Source organism: Xiphophorus maculatus, chromosome 1, assembly GCF_002775205.1.
Source record: "Xiphophorus maculatus strain JP 163 A chromosome 1, X_maculatus-5.0-male, whole genome shotgun sequence".
Classification (NCBI taxonomy): domain Eukaryota; kingdom Metazoa; phylum Chordata; class Actinopteri; order Cyprinodontiformes; family Poeciliidae; genus Xiphophorus; species Xiphophorus maculatus.
Window position 1 is genome coordinate 3901723 of NC_036443.1, and position 18223 is coordinate 3919945.

Here is an 18223-nt window from a genome sequence, read left to right on the forward strand (position 1 = left end):
ACATATTCAACATAATTCTGAAAATAAACTTTAAGCCAGGAAAGGCTCCCACATATTGGGGTGTGCAGTGCGTATTCTGTGAGCCAGGCAAACCCTGCGTGCACACTTCGCACACAGTTAAAACTTCATAGCTGAGCGAACCGATTGCCTACATTTCTCATGACAAATTCCTTTTATTTTCCCACAGTCTAACTGAATGCTAGTAAGTCTGCGAGGTAGTCGGGTGGCTAGCCTCGTTTCTTCTCCATCAGGGCTGCCACTGGGATTTTGTCAGTGGCAGCCACCCTGTGTGCCCTGGTGACAGCCGGGTGTCGCATGCTTTACAATTTAATGTACAGTGTTGCCTGTTTTTTTCAGGTTGCAACAACTAAGAGGAGGAAAAGTCAATGTAAACAAATGGAAAACAATTCTATAGGATTCCACTCAGTTTCAAATTCCATCAGTTCATATTTGAACAAAAGAAAGTTTGTGCAAAGATTCTGCAACTTAAATTACCAGTTTAAGGCTAGTTTAGCCATCTGGCTTTTTCTTTAAAAAAAAAAAAATTCAAATAACTATTCAAAATAAGCTTTAAGTTGATTAAAATAGATTCTTGAACATACTGAATGGATTTAAAATTTCCATGACTAGGAAGTGTGATTAGAGTTGATATTTTTTCAGCTCCTCTGATGGAAACAGCTGAAATTCAAAAGCTTCTTCTAAAATTAGACTGAATATTTTTGTACTTTTATTAGTTTGATTTATTGAGACTTCATGTCATGCACATTGAGGATAAGATCACAGACATCACTGAGTATTTACACTCAGGAAGTTGATCCTTGAATCTGACCATCATCCCTGACCTGAAGAGCCATTCATAGAAATTGAGGCCATATTTTCTCGGCTCTCCCACAGTGAAGCCTGATGTTTAAAGGGGCAGTATTGTGTAAAAATCAACTTTTTTCAGCTTTACCTCGGTTATGGTGTTATTCCCTCATCAGATATACCTGGAGTGTTCCTTTTGTTCTTTCAGATATTTTTGAGAACTCATTTAATCTCCCATGGCAACCATTCAGCTGTGTAAAACGCCTGGGTGGACCTAGCTCCGCCTTTAAAGCTGCAGTTTACCAAGCTACAGTTTCCACCTCACAGAGCAGTCCTTCCCTGCCACTCAGCTCCTTCAGACTAGCCAGCAGAAATTAGCAAACACCTGGTGGAACTGTTCTTCTGCTGATCTCATTGTCTGAGATACTTCTCAGTGCAACGCTTGTAAAAAAAAAAAACATTGTTAAAGGAATAACAGAGGACCCATGTTATGATAACTTCCTGAAGGCAGAGTTTCAGAAAGGCACAATTTCAAGGCTTTAACTTACAAGTAAAATTTCTTTTAAGCCAAATTTCATATCATATTTATAACAACTGCAGGAAACATAGATACTTGATTGGGCTGTAAAATGGCACCACGTGCCTTGCAAACACACAATACTGCCCTTTTAAGTCAAGTTACTGAAAAGTGGTGAAATTTAAACCGAAGGTGGTCCAGATACTCACTGATCCTGAAACGGCCCATCCAGGAACAGCAGGTGAAGAAACAGCATCAGTGCACAGGAGAGGAGAAACATTTCACAATCACAATGCTTAGCGGTGGAGGGGACAGTGAGCTGAAGCAAGATAATAAGTGAGACGTAATAATCAAGATTTGCGGTTATGAAATCAGCAACATAAATATCCCCATAGATTTGTAGATAAACAGATTAGATCATCTACCAGACTTGTGTGAGTCATGACTCCGAGGATGCACTTTAAACCAGCCATTTTTCTCTGCCTCGTGCGGTTGCCGGGCATCATTAACTCCACTGTTACTCAGATGGATTAGCTTCCTGAGCTCATCTCTCCACATTGTTTTTATGGAGCGTTTTCAAAAAGAATCCCATCTTCTAACCGGCGCGGCGATGCAAGACGGCGCACAAACCGCAACCCAGCACAGGGTACTTCATTTGGTGGCTAGTAAATCCCGCAGCGATGCTGTCAGGAGTAAAGATGAGTAAAGCCTCGGACAACTTCGACAGGCGCGTAAAAAGGTTTCGTCTTTGTAGTGTCACACAGTCTGTGGGATTTCTATTTAAAGCCTGGAAGAGGGCAAAGAAACAAGCGTAAAGGACAAAAGATTTGACAGCTCAGATTCTGAGTCAGTTTAAAGTAATGCTTTACCTTTAAGATAAAGAGATGTTCACATGTCCTTTTCGCCAAGTGTAAGTTAAGTCTAAGTCTCTAATGACTAAAATTAAGTCTGAAATTGAACACATGTCATCTTGTCTCCTTATTAGCATGGCTGTAGGATAGAAGTTATATTCCTTCTCCTTCAGGATACATTACCTGCTAAACTTTTAACATGTTTAATTTTAAGAAACTTCAGCTCAACATGTCAATCAGTTTTTGCACACTTAAAACTGCAGCATTTAACTTTTACAAAAATATTTCCTACATACTGCGACAGACTGGCGACCTGTCCAGGGTGAACCCCGCCTCTCGCCCGAAACGTTAGATGGAGATAGACACGTTAGATGGAGATCCCCCAGGAGGGGGGCTGGGAGCACCCCTCCTGGCCCCACTAGGGACAAGGGTGTAAGAAAATGGATAGATGGATGTCTTACATATTTGTTAAAACTATGTTGAGACAGATGGGTTCTCTCCGGGTATTCCAGCTTCCTCCCACAGTCCAAAAACATGACTGTCAGGTTAATTGGTCTCTAAATTCTCCCTAGGTGTGAGTGTGTGTGGGCATGGTTGTGTGTCCTGTCTGTCTCTGCGTTGCCCTGCAACAGACTGGCGACCTGCCCCAAACGTTAACTGGAGATAGGAACCAGCACCTCCCGACCCCTCTAAGAGGGTGTAAAGAAAATGGATGGATGGATGGATGTTGAGACAGATGACAAAATCAATCTCAATCTGTTTTCTCCCTGTGGTCCTACTGCCATTTGCTCGGCCAAAAGCAACCAATCAGTCCCAGGAGGAGGGCATTAACGCCGTCAACCTGTACATGTCAATGTCAGGCCATGTTCTGTTCCTATATTCATTACTGCTCAAAAGGTCTCATCTTACCAGGTCATTCCTTTGTATATAGTTTCTTAATTTATGTGCATGTTCTGCTTTTTGTGTATTTGGATTTGGCTCTCAGTCATGTGTCCTTCTTTCCCCCTGATTTGTTCCTTCCTTGAGTTGTAGTTCAGTCATTAAGTATTTATTAATGCTTATTAAGCCCACCTTCCCTCAGTCTAACAGTTTGCTCTCTTCCCCAGCATTTTTTGCAACCTTTTTGTCTGAGTCTTCTCATGCCTCACTTTTTAAGCTTACCAGTTTCATTGTCCTTCACTGGTTCCTCCCAGTATCGACCTCATTACTCTACCTAAGCTTCATGTTCCATTTTTTGCTTGGCTTTGGCTTTGTACTTGTGTACCCATTCACGCACACACTCACGCTGATGGCTACTGGATAGCAGCCAGAGGACAGAAGTATCAACACCAAGGCGGGGCAGGTGAAGCGTCTTGCCCAAAAACAAAAGGCAGGTGAAGCAGGTATTGAACCAGCAATCTGGCGATTGTTTCTACTTTTGTTTTCATAAAAGTGTTCAGCTTAACCTTCTCGCATATCTGCATTTGGGTCATTTAAAACCAACTAAAAATGACAATGACATAAAATATAAAGCTTGTCGTTCCTGCACTCCTGAAATACTAGCCAAGACCCTGCAAGAGTCATCAGCATCCAGTCGGTTTTTCATGTCCATGTAGGATCTTCATTCAGTGACAACAGGGTACAAAAGTGAAACTGAGCTCCTAATTGAAAGTTCAAGTTCTTTCATAGAGGGATAGTTAAGAATTTACCCAGTGTGAAAGAGCAAGCACAGTCTACCTGAAGTAAAAAAAAAGCTTAGTTGGAAACTCAATGTCAGTCAATTAACAGATTCAGCCTTTTTTCTCATCTACAGAGCAGGCCGTAGCAGAAGCCCACCTCTACTAGTGGCTACTGTACAAAGATTTTGAGTGTCTCTTCAACCTGAGAAACACATTTTTCTCTTTCTATCAGTCAGTTTCACAGCTTGGAAGGTGCCAGACAGATAAAGTCAAAACTGAAAGGTTTGTGGTGCAGCAACAGCCACACATCCCATGATCTCAGCTCCGTGTCAATATCTGAATGAAAGCAAAAACAGATGATATAACAGATCTGTTTGCCAAACCCAGATGTACCACCAACATTTGTGAAAGACTGGGAAATTCTCAAGAACTCAGTTCCAGAAATCAAAATTAGTTAAGTTTAAATTAAAAATGTGTGCAAACGTTTCTTCATACACACACACAGCTGCACATTGTCAATGAATGTTCCTGCTGTACACAAACTGGGATGATGTAAAAAAAAAAAAAAAGTGTTTCCATTCGGTTTTGTGAAATACATCAATTTGGATACGACTGCTTGGAGAGTTTGGAGAATCACCATGGCAGAAGCCAGTGAATGCAGAGAGAGTGAATGTTGTATTCTTACCCATCACATAAATTCTGTTTCCTATTATGAAGGGCGTGGCTCCGTAGCGTGGCGTGGGCATGGAGGTGGTGGCCTGCCACTGATCCTTCTCTGCTTCGTAGACTTTAACAAAAGCCTGAGGTGCTGTGTCTGCTCCCATTCCGCCCAGGGCGAACACCTTCCCATCTGCAGAGAGACGCCCAGCGGAGACATCGAGATTATTAAAAGGCTCATAAGACCATAATACAAGTTATGTGGTTGTTGAAACCATCCATCCATTTTTCATCAGCAGGTAACTGTGAGCCAGCAGTCCAGCTTTTTAATGGAAATTCACACAAAAACAACAGAAATGACATGTTTTCACGCTAATGCAAATTTTCTGCAGCAATGGCCCAAAATGCATGCTTTAGATGATGTAAACTCTCACCTGCAGGTGGCAGTATTTCCCACTTTTGCTACATTGTTGCCTCAGCTTTACTTCATGTCTAACTATAATCGATGATCTATAAGGCGAGTAGCAAAAAGTAATATTTACTGTTGTGCATTTTTATTTTACACGATTTGTAATAATTTACTATTGAAAGGGGTTTAAATCTGTACGAAATGTTTATAGAAAGTTTTGGGGTTTTTTTTATATTTGTTGAAACTGTCACTATGTTATGACAGCATGGCATGACACATCTGTGGAAAAGAATTGAGCTCCTCTACCTTCTCCCAGTGCTCTGCTATGATACAGCTTCAGTAACTCGCTGGCCCTGAATTTTGCAATAAGCTTTAAGTTATTTATTTAGGTTTTTGGGGGAGGGTGTGAGTATTTGAGCGTTTTGTCACCATGGCTTCATTGTGTCTGTGTGAAGAGGAGACGCAGAGCCAAGCCCAGCCTAAATCTGTAACTGTGGGTATAGAATCTGCAGTGGCCTTAGCAAGTATATTATGCCCTTCTCGCAGATATCAGCCAATTCTGTGCATTTCCACATCTTACTCTGATTTCCGCTTCGTTTATGAAAAAGAAAAATCTGCAATTCCGTACACGTTTTTGTTATTGTAGGGCCCTAGGGACGATATTCCACAGTGACATCTCCTGACACAATTAGTCAAACACTGCTGAATCCTAGAGATTCCTTTTTCCACTTCCGATACTGATACTGATGCCGATACCGATATCTGAGGTTTAGTGTATCAGTCGATACAATACAGAAAAACAGCTGAATTTACACATAAATCTTTTTTAAAACACAGACATAAATGTACTGAATTGCAAATTAATTTGATAACTCTGTACAAGCATGCTTTCATACAGCAATATCATCCCAAGCTTGGTCAAACATGTAAAAACAACTTTAATTTGTTCAGTCAGCTAACGTAAAATAAATAATAAAGAAACTGACAAAAACAATAGGTTGATTACCTTTGTCAAATATGTAAAAAAAAAAAAACTGCAACAAACTTTCTTTCAAATGGTTCAGAAAGTGCAATTAGGGATTGTAAATATTAGGAATGCACTGATATGAACATTTGGACCAATATTGATGTCCAATATTAATACTGTTATTATGGCCAAAAAACAATATTTACTGATATTATATGAATTTCACTTCTGTTTTGTCATCTTTGGGGAAGAAGGGGAAACAAACAGAACAGACAGCAACAAGATAGATATAAATATCGGGTCTTTATAGCGACCCAGTTTTATTTATCGGACTGAAACAGATATGTTAGAAAAATGACTTATATCGTCATTTTTATCTTACATTTGTTAGTGCCGGTATATTAAATATAAAAAGCATGCTCAGGCTAAGAGCACAAAGAATAGAATTCAATTTTTGCATCTCTACTAAATGCCAAATGGTGGAATTTCTATCTGACCGTAAACTTAGAAAGCAATCATAAAGCAAATGGATAAAAATGTTGCCCACAACTCCAAAGAGCCAAAGAATCTGATGCATTACTGTGCCCTTTAGTCCTGTCAATACAGCTCAAGCAGCGACATCTGCTCATCTCTTTGTCATCCACACAGTCTGCATTATTTATTTCATGAGTCTGAGAAACGACCCGTGGAAAAGGTTTTCACAAGGACATCTACAAACATCTTCAGCTACCGCAGTGCCATTAGAATACAGGAAGGAGGTGGGGGAGAAACTGCTGAGCTAGCCAACATGATGCTACTGCTGAAACACTGCAGGGCCAGGAAAAAAAAGAGAAGAGAGAGAGAGAGAGAGAGAGAGAGAGAGAAGATTGGAATGAATAAACAGAGGAGGAGGAAACAAGAGTCTAAAGGAAAAGACCTGAACTGATGAAATGATTGCATTAATAAACCATTAGCCCTCTGGAAGTTGTAACAAGACAAATGTGGTAAAGAGCAAGAGTGAGAAAAGAAAGAGAAGTGAATCAGGGGGACTCTTAGTCACTCAGGCAGATGATGGATATTCTGAGCTGTGACTTAAACTGTGAAGAACAAAGCAATAATAAATCTGTCTCTCAGGATGCGGCAATCTGCACGTACTTCTGCTCTCAGGACTGGGTAAATCCAATTTTACTGCTGCACATAAACCAAATGGTGCAGAAAGAACACTCATAGCATGAAGCATGGCATAATACATGTATTTGAAGAAGAGCTGCAAGGAAGGGTAATCACATCACTGCAGAGTTTTTAAGGACTACCACTGAATTAGTGTTGGAAGGAGTTCTAAAAATCATCCCCAAACAAATTAAACAACCCAGAACAGCCAGGTGAGACTGCCCGAAGAAAAAAGTCAGGGGTAAAGAGGTAGGGCAAAATGAAATACAGTACCTTCCCTCTGTCTGGAGACAAAGACCCAGTACCCATGATCCACACCAGTTCTGTTCAGTCTGCTTTAATCCAACTCTAGTTTATTTATCTAGAAAGTTGGGTTCATTTGGGGAGGAGTGAATGAGCAATCAAACTCTGAAAAGGTGAACTCTGGTCTGCCTACAAAACTCTGTCTCAATTCGGTTGAAGTGAACTCAGGTGAGTTTGTGAACAGAGTTCATATTTTATTTTATTTTATTTTATCTTTTTGTCCTTTCAGAGACTACTCTGACTAGCAGACTATAGCACATGGCAGTCTGGGTAAATACACCAAAAACACAAGTGTGCGTCTGGCATTAGTGTAAGAAATTGCTTTTGCTAAGCCAGTTGTTGAAGAGAGTTTGACACATTTGAGTCAAAGAGAAATCCTACAGATGCTAAAATCTTACACCACTCCACTTTCATTTACATTTCACCTTAAACCCTAGGTTTTGATTTGTTTGAGGTGAACTTTGCGTAAAAACAACCAAAACAACTTCCGTGCTAGCAGGAGAAAAGACGTGTGGTCTTTTACCAAAGACAAAAGAGAAATTCTACAACTACTTAAATCTGACACCAATTTGTATCTGTTTACATTTTATGAAGAAGGAAGTTGCCCTAAGCGTCTTCTTCTGAGGTCTTCATGATGTTTCCTACAGTGCTTCTTGATGCACCGCCCCCACAGGCGAGGGGAGGAACAGGTTTTTCAAAGGCTTTGGTTAGTTTGACAAAGCACAGTGAGCTAGTTGGGTGCCTGGCCCTGTTGTTTCTCCTCCAGGGCAGCCCCTACACACCTTTTAGTGCAGCACAAAGAGGCAGCCTAGCCATTAAGCATAATTGCAACAAATTGTGCCAACTCTAAGCTTATCAGCTCAGTAGAACATGCAAAACAGTTCGACATGAACAGCAGTTTCTGTTGGGCAGTTTACTGTGCGACACCGAGTACGCGGTTGTGAAAGTACCTGTGCACAGACGTGCCCAGTGAACTCCCTCTATAAGAACGCTTCAGGTGCCTGCACAGAGTGAAGTATGTGGAAAAAAAGGAATGGGTCACCAACACCAGCAGTCAGGATTTGCCCCGGAGGCTAGAACCCAGCATGTAGGAGAAAATGATAGGACTTATTACGAAGAAATTCGTGTAAAAATCGAAATATGGTGAAGTCACAAAAGGCATACTTCTGTCAGCTAAAACCTGCGGTCATGACTGTCACAAGACAAGATCAAAAGGTAACAAAATGAGCTGAAAGTGGGTGTGATGGACTGCAGAGACTCAGGAGTCAATATCAAAGATCAAAAATGCTCTTTCAAAAAGTTCGATTTAGGAACCCAGCTGTGTATGACACAGGACAAACAACCAGACTCACACTCACACCCAGGGCGATTCAGAGTATTCAATTCACCAAGCAGTGATGTTTTTGGACTGTGGGAGGAAACCGGAGTACCCAGAGAGAACATGCAAACGTCATGCAGAAAGACCTCAGGTTGGGATTTGAACCTTCTTGCTGTTAGGCAACAGTACTACACTGGCAACTGCGCCTCTGAGTAGCTCCCATCTAAATGGAAATCAGATGCACCTGAGCTCAATTCCAAGTCTCATGAAACATATCCAAAACTATATATTTTTATTATTATGAGGTATTTTTTAAAGAAAACGTTTTATAAATGTACTGACCTCTGGTGTCAAACATTTTATTGTGAGAGTAGGAAAACACACATGGACAATGTTCTCTAGTTAACTAAAATAAACTTTATTTTTCATGTCCGTCGTCACCCCGGGAGACTCCATGGCAACAACAGGATGATATACAGGCCGTTAAAACTACCGGCTGCGTGACACATCGGCGGCGCACGCTAAATAAAATCCATCCCAAATCAGCGCCTGACCTAGAGTCTCTTTCTAGAGAGAAGTAATTAAAAATGGCCTTTGAGGTCAGAACCACAGCACTGAGGCACAGCTTCCAGAAAACAAAACTGCAAACACAAATTACCTCAGAAGGATTTGAGGTCTGAATATTATTTCAAACTGGTGCACTGTGTGGCTGCGATGTGTGATCACTCTGCTGGCTTTATTCACATTTTCCAACACAAACTCGTCGTCAGTGTCTTAGACCCTGCTGCTCATCCCTAATCATTATTTTCACTTTTCTCTGCATCTCTACTTTTGCTCCTCTTTCATCACTCCCCATCATTTTTTTTCTCTTATTTTATCCTCTCCTCTTTCTTTACTCAATATTTTATCCTTTTATCCATGTTGCGCTTATCTCATTCTTCAATACAGGCCATCCAGTTTCCCGCCTCTTAATGTAGAATTCTACCCTGCGTGTTGAAAATGTATAGTGGCTTCGGGAAATCACAAACACTCGAAGACATTTATATGGATGGTATCACTGTGGATTATAGATTCAAAACAAAAACAACTTTCCCCAGTTTTATTATAGTATGTATTATAGTTTTTCTGCTTCTGTTCTAAAAGCTAATATCTACATTTTGCCACATTAAATTACAGAACAAACTTCAATGTATTTTATCAGATAGATTGAAGCAAAGTGACACGTTATTGTGGTGTAGAATAAAAAACTAATTATAAAAATTTTTATTTGCATACTTCTCAGTAATTAGTGGAGAAAATGTTAATGTCATTGCAGCGATCAAACTCTTCTTAGGAAGCAGAAAATGGCATAAAAATGTCTGTTTACTTTCTCACCAAGCTGAGGTTGAAATCCACATCCAGTAATCATAAAGCTAGAAAGTGAATCAATTTATTCAATAATTACCATAATTCAGTTATAGTGTATAATATATGCACATATATATTCTGGACCTTTGTCTGACAGAGGAATATGACAAAATTCAATTATTTAAATAACCTAAAATGTGTGTGCACAGCTGAAACCAGATAATTATATAGACTGAATAAACAGAGATTTTTTTCTGACTGCTTAAAGTTAAATCAGACAAAACATTTCTTGTTTTAGCCTAGTTAGCGAATCAAAATAACTTTCATAATTCTAAGTGCCAGAAAACTTGCTGAGAAAATTTTCTTAGAGAATTTTTGTAGCTTTCCTGGAAATCAAAAGTTTCCATGCATTTGGTCAGTATGAAGGACAACTGATTTTAACTGATGACTTGAGTTCAAACCTTTTGGGCTTTTGGTGTTTGAAAATATCTGGTTCCAACTTCAGGTGGAAGGATATTTATGTAAATGGATAAATAGAAATCCTTCTAAAACAAAAAGGTGTTATGACATTTATCTCTTAATCCATCCAGGGCCGGATTTAGAGGAATAAGGGCCCCTGGGCGGGAGCAAGTGTTGGTGACCCCTCCCCCCACAAAAAATAAAAATAAAATATTTTTCTCATGCAAGTTACAGAATATTGATAAGGAGGCCTACAAAATACCAGGTACACATTGTTGGATGGTTGATTAAGAACATGTAGCAGATGACTCCATGTTGGTCCCAAAATGATGAGCTGGAACTTCATAATTATAATATTTGAGTGTTGTTTGAATTAATAAAAAAATAACAATATTTAATAAACACGAAGGGAAAAAAATAAAATACAAAATTAGAGGTTACCACCTAAACCCACTTACCCTTGCGAGATATAACATAAAACATCTAAAACTAGCACAGAGGAAATTACATTTATATTCCATTTTATCCAATATCACTTCATATAGGATGGAGCAACTTTTTCACTCAACATCGGGTCAGGGAGCAGAACAACTTGTCTACAACGAGATGCTATTATGAGCTTATTGGTCAAGAACACACTCACAGGCCGCTCAACAGCAAAGGTACAGCTTATATGGCAGCAATTACAGTTCCCTCTTTAGGTGAAGGTAAATCAATACTTTTTTCAAAGAAGAAACTCAACCCAAGCACCAAAGGATGAAAACCGTTTGTATTAGGTTGAAAGATCTGAAGTCGTTTTGGTGAAGAGCAATATAAATAACCGCCATACACAGAAAAAACAGGCCTAGCGTTTTACATTCACAGGGAAAAGCAGCTTCCTTTTCATGTTATGGAGACACACACCTTTCAACAGATGGAGAGTCTGTTTTATCTACATCTACAGAGCAGGGATACATCATGCAAATAAACGCTGTCTCAGTTTAGAGCTTTAGGTATACCAGATGCTTAGCAGGGAATTGTGATGACAAATGCAATACAGAAACATTTGTCATTTTTTTGTTTTTGTATCCCGACAGTAAAATGCTATTATGTAAAGCACCTTGAGCCGCCTTGCTGCTGAAATGTGCTATTCAAATAAACTTAATTGATGCGTTCTTTAGAACTAAAAGACTGGATCCAAACTTCTTATTTAAATTCAACCCTGCCATGTGAAAAAAGTATGCTAAAAGTTAACTTCGTATTTTGACATACAATGCCAATAAAGCATTAAGGAAAAGTAAGAAAGAGGGAATGAAAGTAGGATCAGAAGTAGGAATAAAAGTAGGAAGGAAAAGAGAAAGAAAAAGAGAGAGCAATGAGCTCTGCACAGCCTTCCACAAACACCAAGTTGTAATTCGGTAGAAATTCGATCTCTGAACTAATCAACCAACAGGAAGCTGTTCGTTTCCAATCACCACTGTCGCTGCTCTCCTTTCATTAAGCGCTTTCTACCTCTGCTGTTGCTGTTCCCGCTGCCTGACATTCAAACATCCTGGAACGATTGATCCGTGAGACGGAACTGCCCTGGAGCGACTCCAGAGCCACCGGGCCAGACGCTCCACATCATGATTACTGCATCTCCCCGCTGCTGCCTGGCTCATTAACTGCTTTTACTTCTGTTGTTATGTTGGTACTGCAAATTACACTTTAGGCTGTGATTTAGAAAAATCAAACGCTCAGGTAATTAAGGTTTTGATTTGAAGCCCAGTACAGGCACCAATCCCCCAGTTCGGAGCGAGCGCCAGCACTGGGAAGCTGGGTTAATTACTGTCTGCATAAACACACAGTGAAGTTTTCTGATTACTTAGTTCACAAACAGAATCATCTGTGTTATTAAGTTCATTTGTCAGGGAATGTTTTGTTGCTCGGTACATTTATGAGACAATCCTTTGGCCGACAGCAGCACTGATCTGCGGCTGGGTTTCCCAGCGTATAGTGTCCTTTAAAACTCTTCACTCATAACTGAACTTTATCACGTTTTCAGACAAATACGCTGTCTGTGTACCTAATAGATATTTTATTCAGAATAAACATGGCAGGCTGCACAAGAGTAGAACAGTGGAGATGTTTTATAACTTTAACGCCTTAATTTCTATTATTTATGTAAATTTTCATGCGTTGAAATTTTTAAAACGAATTAAATTGTTTCTTTTTTTTGCTTACAAAGGTTTTGACTGGAACTTTTGTACTCTGTTGTGATCAATCTGAGCTTCAGCTGTTTTGCAAAGAAGAACGGACAAAAATTTCAGTCTCAGTCTTTTTTCTTTCACAAGAGTAAGGATAATTTTGAAAGGTACTATACAGACTAGAGATGGAACGATCCGATATCAATATCTGTATCGGTCCTGATAGGTAGTCAATCTGTTTTTGTCCATTTCAGTTTCTTTATTACTTATTTTAACATTGGTCGTTATTCTCTTAATTGCGCTGACTGAACAAATTATGGTTTTGTTCTTTTTGCATGTTTGACGAAGCTTGTGAAACTTTTGATGTGGCAAAAAAATGTGCATCTCAGTACATATACGTCTTTGTTTAAAAAAAGAAATGTTTAAAGTCAATTCAGCTGATTTTCTGTATTGGATCGGTATCAGTCGATACCAAACCTCTGATATGGGTTCATGAAGTGGATGGTTACATCTCCAGCAGGTCGTCGTTTTCCTGGAGGAACTCGTCCAGGGACGGTTCAATTTTGCCCTTATGGTCCCTTAATTTTAAACAAACCAATAAATTACAGCTTTTATTTAAATTCCTTTACTGAATAACAAACACATAACTATGATAGTCATGTGTTCTTTATGTCTCTGGGTAGAACCTTTCACATTCAGAGCTCTTCTTTAGCAGATCCCTGCTGTAAAGGTTTAATTAGAGCGAACAGCAGGAAGTTGGCCGAGTTCCCCAAGTTCAGGCAAGGCGACCATGATTCATCTCTTACACATAAAACTCTGAAAGCGCTCTAATGGAAAACATCCACGTTTATACAAACAAACCATTTTGATGTAAAGCAATGACAGCCAAACACAACTACAAACAAGAATGCTGTAAACATCCAACCAGTGAGAGATTCTCTAGACGAGGAGAAAAGGAGGTTTTCTCAAAAAAAAAAAAAAAAAAAAAATCCAATACCTTCTTGAACTTTTCTGCAGAGACCTGCAGAACGTGTTTGGATGAATAAACCGATCAGAACTCTTCTGAACGCTCAAAGTGGCCTGACAGCATGGTAAACATCAGAAAATGCTGCTCCATGCTATAAAAACCTGACAAGATTTTCTGCGGAGTCAGTGAAAAAAAGCGAATAGCTGCAACTGGACGGAAATAACGGCCGCTTTAAATTCACAAAACGGAACCCGCCATCAATTTCAGCTGACAAGTGATAAAGTTTGTCTTTTTTTTTTTTTTAAGAAAAAAAAAAGTGCATATTGATATCTGGGGAGCTTCCCCCTCAGCGCACAAACCCATCCAGAACATTCAGTTTCCTCATGCGTGTCCTGACCTTCCCCACTGTGCGGTGACATTTTCCTCACCCCATCTACTGCATCTGAATTCCTTTAACGCCGCGCACCACAAAACTCTCAGTAAAGACAGAAAACGACTCAATGCCCTTTGCTGGTTTAGAAAAACCCATTGAGCAAATTTTTGGAAGGGAAAAAAAGTGAAATAATGAAGCTTTTTCACTAATAAAAGATGCCATTAAACTGCTCCTTTGTGCAAAGTATTGGGCATCTGAATAGCACTAATGGAGCAGCTAAAATGGATGCTGCAGGGAGATTGTAGTAAAAAAAATAAAAAAAAGGGGTTAGTGCTCACAGTCAGCCTTCCCTGACTAAATAATCCTCCTAATTAGGCCAGATTTAACCACTTCAGGGCTGTTTTTGCAGAACAACACTTATAGTGTGTTCCTTTAGGGTTAAACACTTTCAGGTTTTTCTCCCAAACTCAAGTGGAGGGGTTTTCTAGGGACACCTACAGGCCAAAACCAAAATGAAACCAAAATACCCAAATGAATATGGTACCTCTAATGAGCAGCTGGCAAGTTCTAGAAGCAACCAATCCATACCACCTACTAGGGACGCACCGATCCACGTTTTTTCATTTCTGATACCAAAGCCGATATCAGAGGTACAGTATCGGATGATTCCAATCGGATAAAGAAAACCAGTGCAGAATTGACTTAAAATGTTTCTTCTTTTTAAACACAGACATAAATGTACTGAATTACAAATTTATTTGATAGCTTTAGTCCTCTTTCTGCTTTTGGAGCGTTCTCCGGTCTGCTTGGCGTTCACATGTTGAGCCATGTCAAAGTTCACTTCAACCCAACTGACACCGAGGTTTTTAGGTGGATCAGAGTTTGCTTTTTTTGGTCAGATTCATATTCACACCTTCCCAAATGAACCAGTTTGACTACAGCGGACTAGACAGGGCTGGTGTGAATGCACAATTCACACACCCTTTCAGGTCAGGGCTCCATTATAAACACATGGGGATAAAAATAAAAGTAAAAATTCTATTGGAGACAATTCATAAGGGCATATTATTCACTCTAAGTCTATGCTTTATGCTCTGAGCAATGTCATGCTTTACTATGTATTTTACATTAGATTTACTAATCCCACTTTCTGAACCAGGTGAAAGAAGGGTTGCTGATGTTTATTTTTCATGTTTAACCATGGTAGTCAGCCTATAGTTTTTTTCAGTTTCCTTTTTTCATTTTTTTTTATTTTACATTGGCTGTTACAAAAAAAATACAAAAAGAAAGAAAGAAATGTTTTAAGTCAATTCAGATGTTTTTCTGTATCGGATCGGTATTGGCTGATACTAAACCTCAGATATCAGCATTGAAAGTGAAAAAAGTGAATCAGTGCACCCCTTGTTAAATGGAAATGATCTAAAATATTAATTTGTGAGGATTAAGCATCTCTTCCTTCACAGGCCTTGGCAGAGAGTCTTTGACCGTATGGTGGTTCTTCAGGCTGATTCCTAGCAGACATATGCAGTGTGTCTTCAGAAATCTCAGTCAAATCAATCACTTGATCCCTTCTGGGTGTAAAGTCCAAGACAGCAGACGGTAGTCTTCTCCTTCCTGCTTAACTCGGAGAGCAGAAGAGGCAGAGGCCCGGTGGTGGGGAGCTAGGTAGGGAGAAACAAAAGACTGCAGCACATAAAAAATGCATAAACTGGAAAGATTACACTTTTAACATTTTCAAAACTACAATATTATCAGGACAATCTACAGGAACGTGTTGCATTGTGTGAGGTTTTCTGTATTTTTACCACTCGCTCTGAGAAACAGAACAGACTTCGAACTGACGGTTTATCGGCATGTTTATCGGCCTTGCAGATGCATCTCTGAAGACTTCGGTCTCTAAAAATACACTAAACACAGCTAGAAAAGGAGAAAGCAAGCAGAAGAAAACAGAGCAGCGTCCCTGCTGTGAAACACCAGGTAATAAGGACTGAACAGGATTCATTGACTGGAGAGGCTCCTGTGCCATCAGTGCAGCAGCGTTGGCAGCAGCTCTCATCCTGAAGACTGCTGCTATAAGCATGTCATAGGGAAATCATTTTAGTTCATTATTTCCCCACACACAGTTTTAAAGTTTTCATCGCGTTTAGCTGTTGTCATTTTAAATATTAGCCTGCATGTCAGCTGAACAGACTGTCACTTTGGGAAAAAACATGATGAATGTTGACTGAAAACCTCGTAACAGTGAGCTAAACTCACTCTTCTGCTTGCACTGCTCACATAGTATGAATTAATTTGGAATTCAATTTGTTATAAATGATATTTTATTATAATTAATGTTATTGCTAATACATTAAAACATACCTCTGAGTTCAAGTGAATATTTATATCACATTTTGTCAAGGTAGAAGCATGTACTTCTTTAATATTTTTAGTTATTTGGAATTTGGTGATTGCTATACAAAGTAAAACGATGCATGGTTTTCAGAAAAAAATTGAAGACAACAATTCTGCAAAGATTTCTGCTGCAAATCACAGCGGAGATGGTATCATGCTGAGGGGAGGCTAATATTCAGCAGGTAGAGGGAGGCTGGCCAGAAATGATGGTAGATGGGAAGAGCTAAAAACATTTAGATAATGGCAGACAACTTAGTAGAGGTTGTAAAAAACTAAAAACAGAGTCAGAGGGTCACCTTCACCCTGAACATACAGCCTTAATTACAGTGAAAAGGTTTAGATTAAAGAAGGTCCAAAGACCAGTCCTGGTTCAATTTGAGAATCTGAGGAAAGAATTGATCATTGGTCCTTGCAAGTTCAGTTATACATGACAGAGATCCACAGAACAGATGGTTTAACTAACCCCCCTGTGAAAACATAGACCCGCCCCGACACATTTTACAAATTCCACTTCCTGACTTTCCACTGGTTGGGCGGATGCGTATGACCCAGACACAAGCTGTGTGACAAAAAGCTGCTCTGTTTTAAACAAATAGAACCAATTATTTTAGGCAAAATATTGTGGAACCAAAATTTACATCAAAATGTCAAAATTTCCACAGAAACACAAAGATAGAACAATAAATAACCTACTTAGACCACTTATCAGCTAAGAAAAGTTCATTTGGTGGCCACTTACACTTTAAATCTCCTCACAATCATACAGAAATTACAAAAAATAATTTCTATTATTTTTGTAATAGAAATTATAAAAATAATTGTAATTTTATTTTTGCTTGACGGCAATTGTGTCGCTTAATGGAAACAGGACAAAAATCTTGTTTTCATGATAAAACGCGTTGCGTTGGGATGTGGTGGTTTTATGGTTTTTCAGTGGAATAAAACGTGTTTTTTGCAAAAGTGCAAATGGAAACACTTCTTCTGCATCAACAGCGGATGTTACCACTGGAGTCTTCTTTGTGATTTGCAGTCGTTGCTCCACCAGAGCTTTTACAACATCACACAGTTCATAAAAAGTTGTGAGTCCTTCTAGTGTCCTGAATCCACAGCTCTTTTGTAAAATGGACCAAAACGCTCCCCAGTACGTATAAGGGGTTTGTCTCTCCAACGCCTGAATATGACGCCACACCTCCTAGCGCCATGGCTGGATTATGAGGATAATCTCATGTAACTGCCATTATTATTCATGCATGATTTTAATTTTATTTCTCACTTAATGGAAACATTCCACAACTGCAAAACTGTGTTTCTGGGAAACAGACAAAGATTTGCAATGGAAACTCAGTCACTGACAACATGTGTTTCGGTTCAAATCCCTTCTTCTGTCCTGAAGTCCTTTTCCTTCCAAACAAAGTAACGGCTTCTCTCCCCACAGCCTCTCTCCATCTCTACTGGCTCCGGTTACTTCATCTCTCTGCAGGACACACTAATCAGATCTTCTCCAAAGCTGCTGTTGAAATGACGATAGTGAATGCCCGTGTTTGTTTCGGGCTGTTTTAACTTGTGCAGACGAGAGCATAATTGATTCCGCCGCCGGAAAGAGGACACGTATTGTCTACAGGAGACAATTCTGCTGTCATGCTGTAATTTTACGCATTATACATATTGCCAGTTGAAAAAGGTTTTTATCTCTATGATGTTTTTGTCTTCTAAATAATAAAAAGAACCCAGATAATTGCTGTGCTTCAACATAACGTCAGAACTGGTTCTCGTAGTTAGTACCTGATCAGTATATGCAGGTGCATGACTGAGGTAAAGCTGTACTAAATGGGTTCCTCAGCTGAAGAGGATGTGAAGCAGCAGCTAGAGGGCCGTGTGTGTGAGA

The 18223-nt window shown here is 39.5% G+C and overlaps 1 protein-coding gene across 2 annotated transcripts in view; it reads right to left on the reverse strand.

Moving 5' to 3' along the window:
* The window catches only part of klhdc8b (kelch domain containing 8B), a 153623-nt gene that overhangs the window by 49113 nt on the left and 86287 nt on the right, over window positions 1-18223 (reverse strand). For both annotated transcript variants that reach the window (XM_023334336.1, XM_023334341.1), the window contains one exon: window positions 4516-4680. In XM_023334336.1, coding sequence (XP_023190104.1) covers window positions 4516-4680 — 165 coding nt within the window. The remainder of the gene's footprint in view (window positions 1-4515; window positions 4681-18223) is intronic.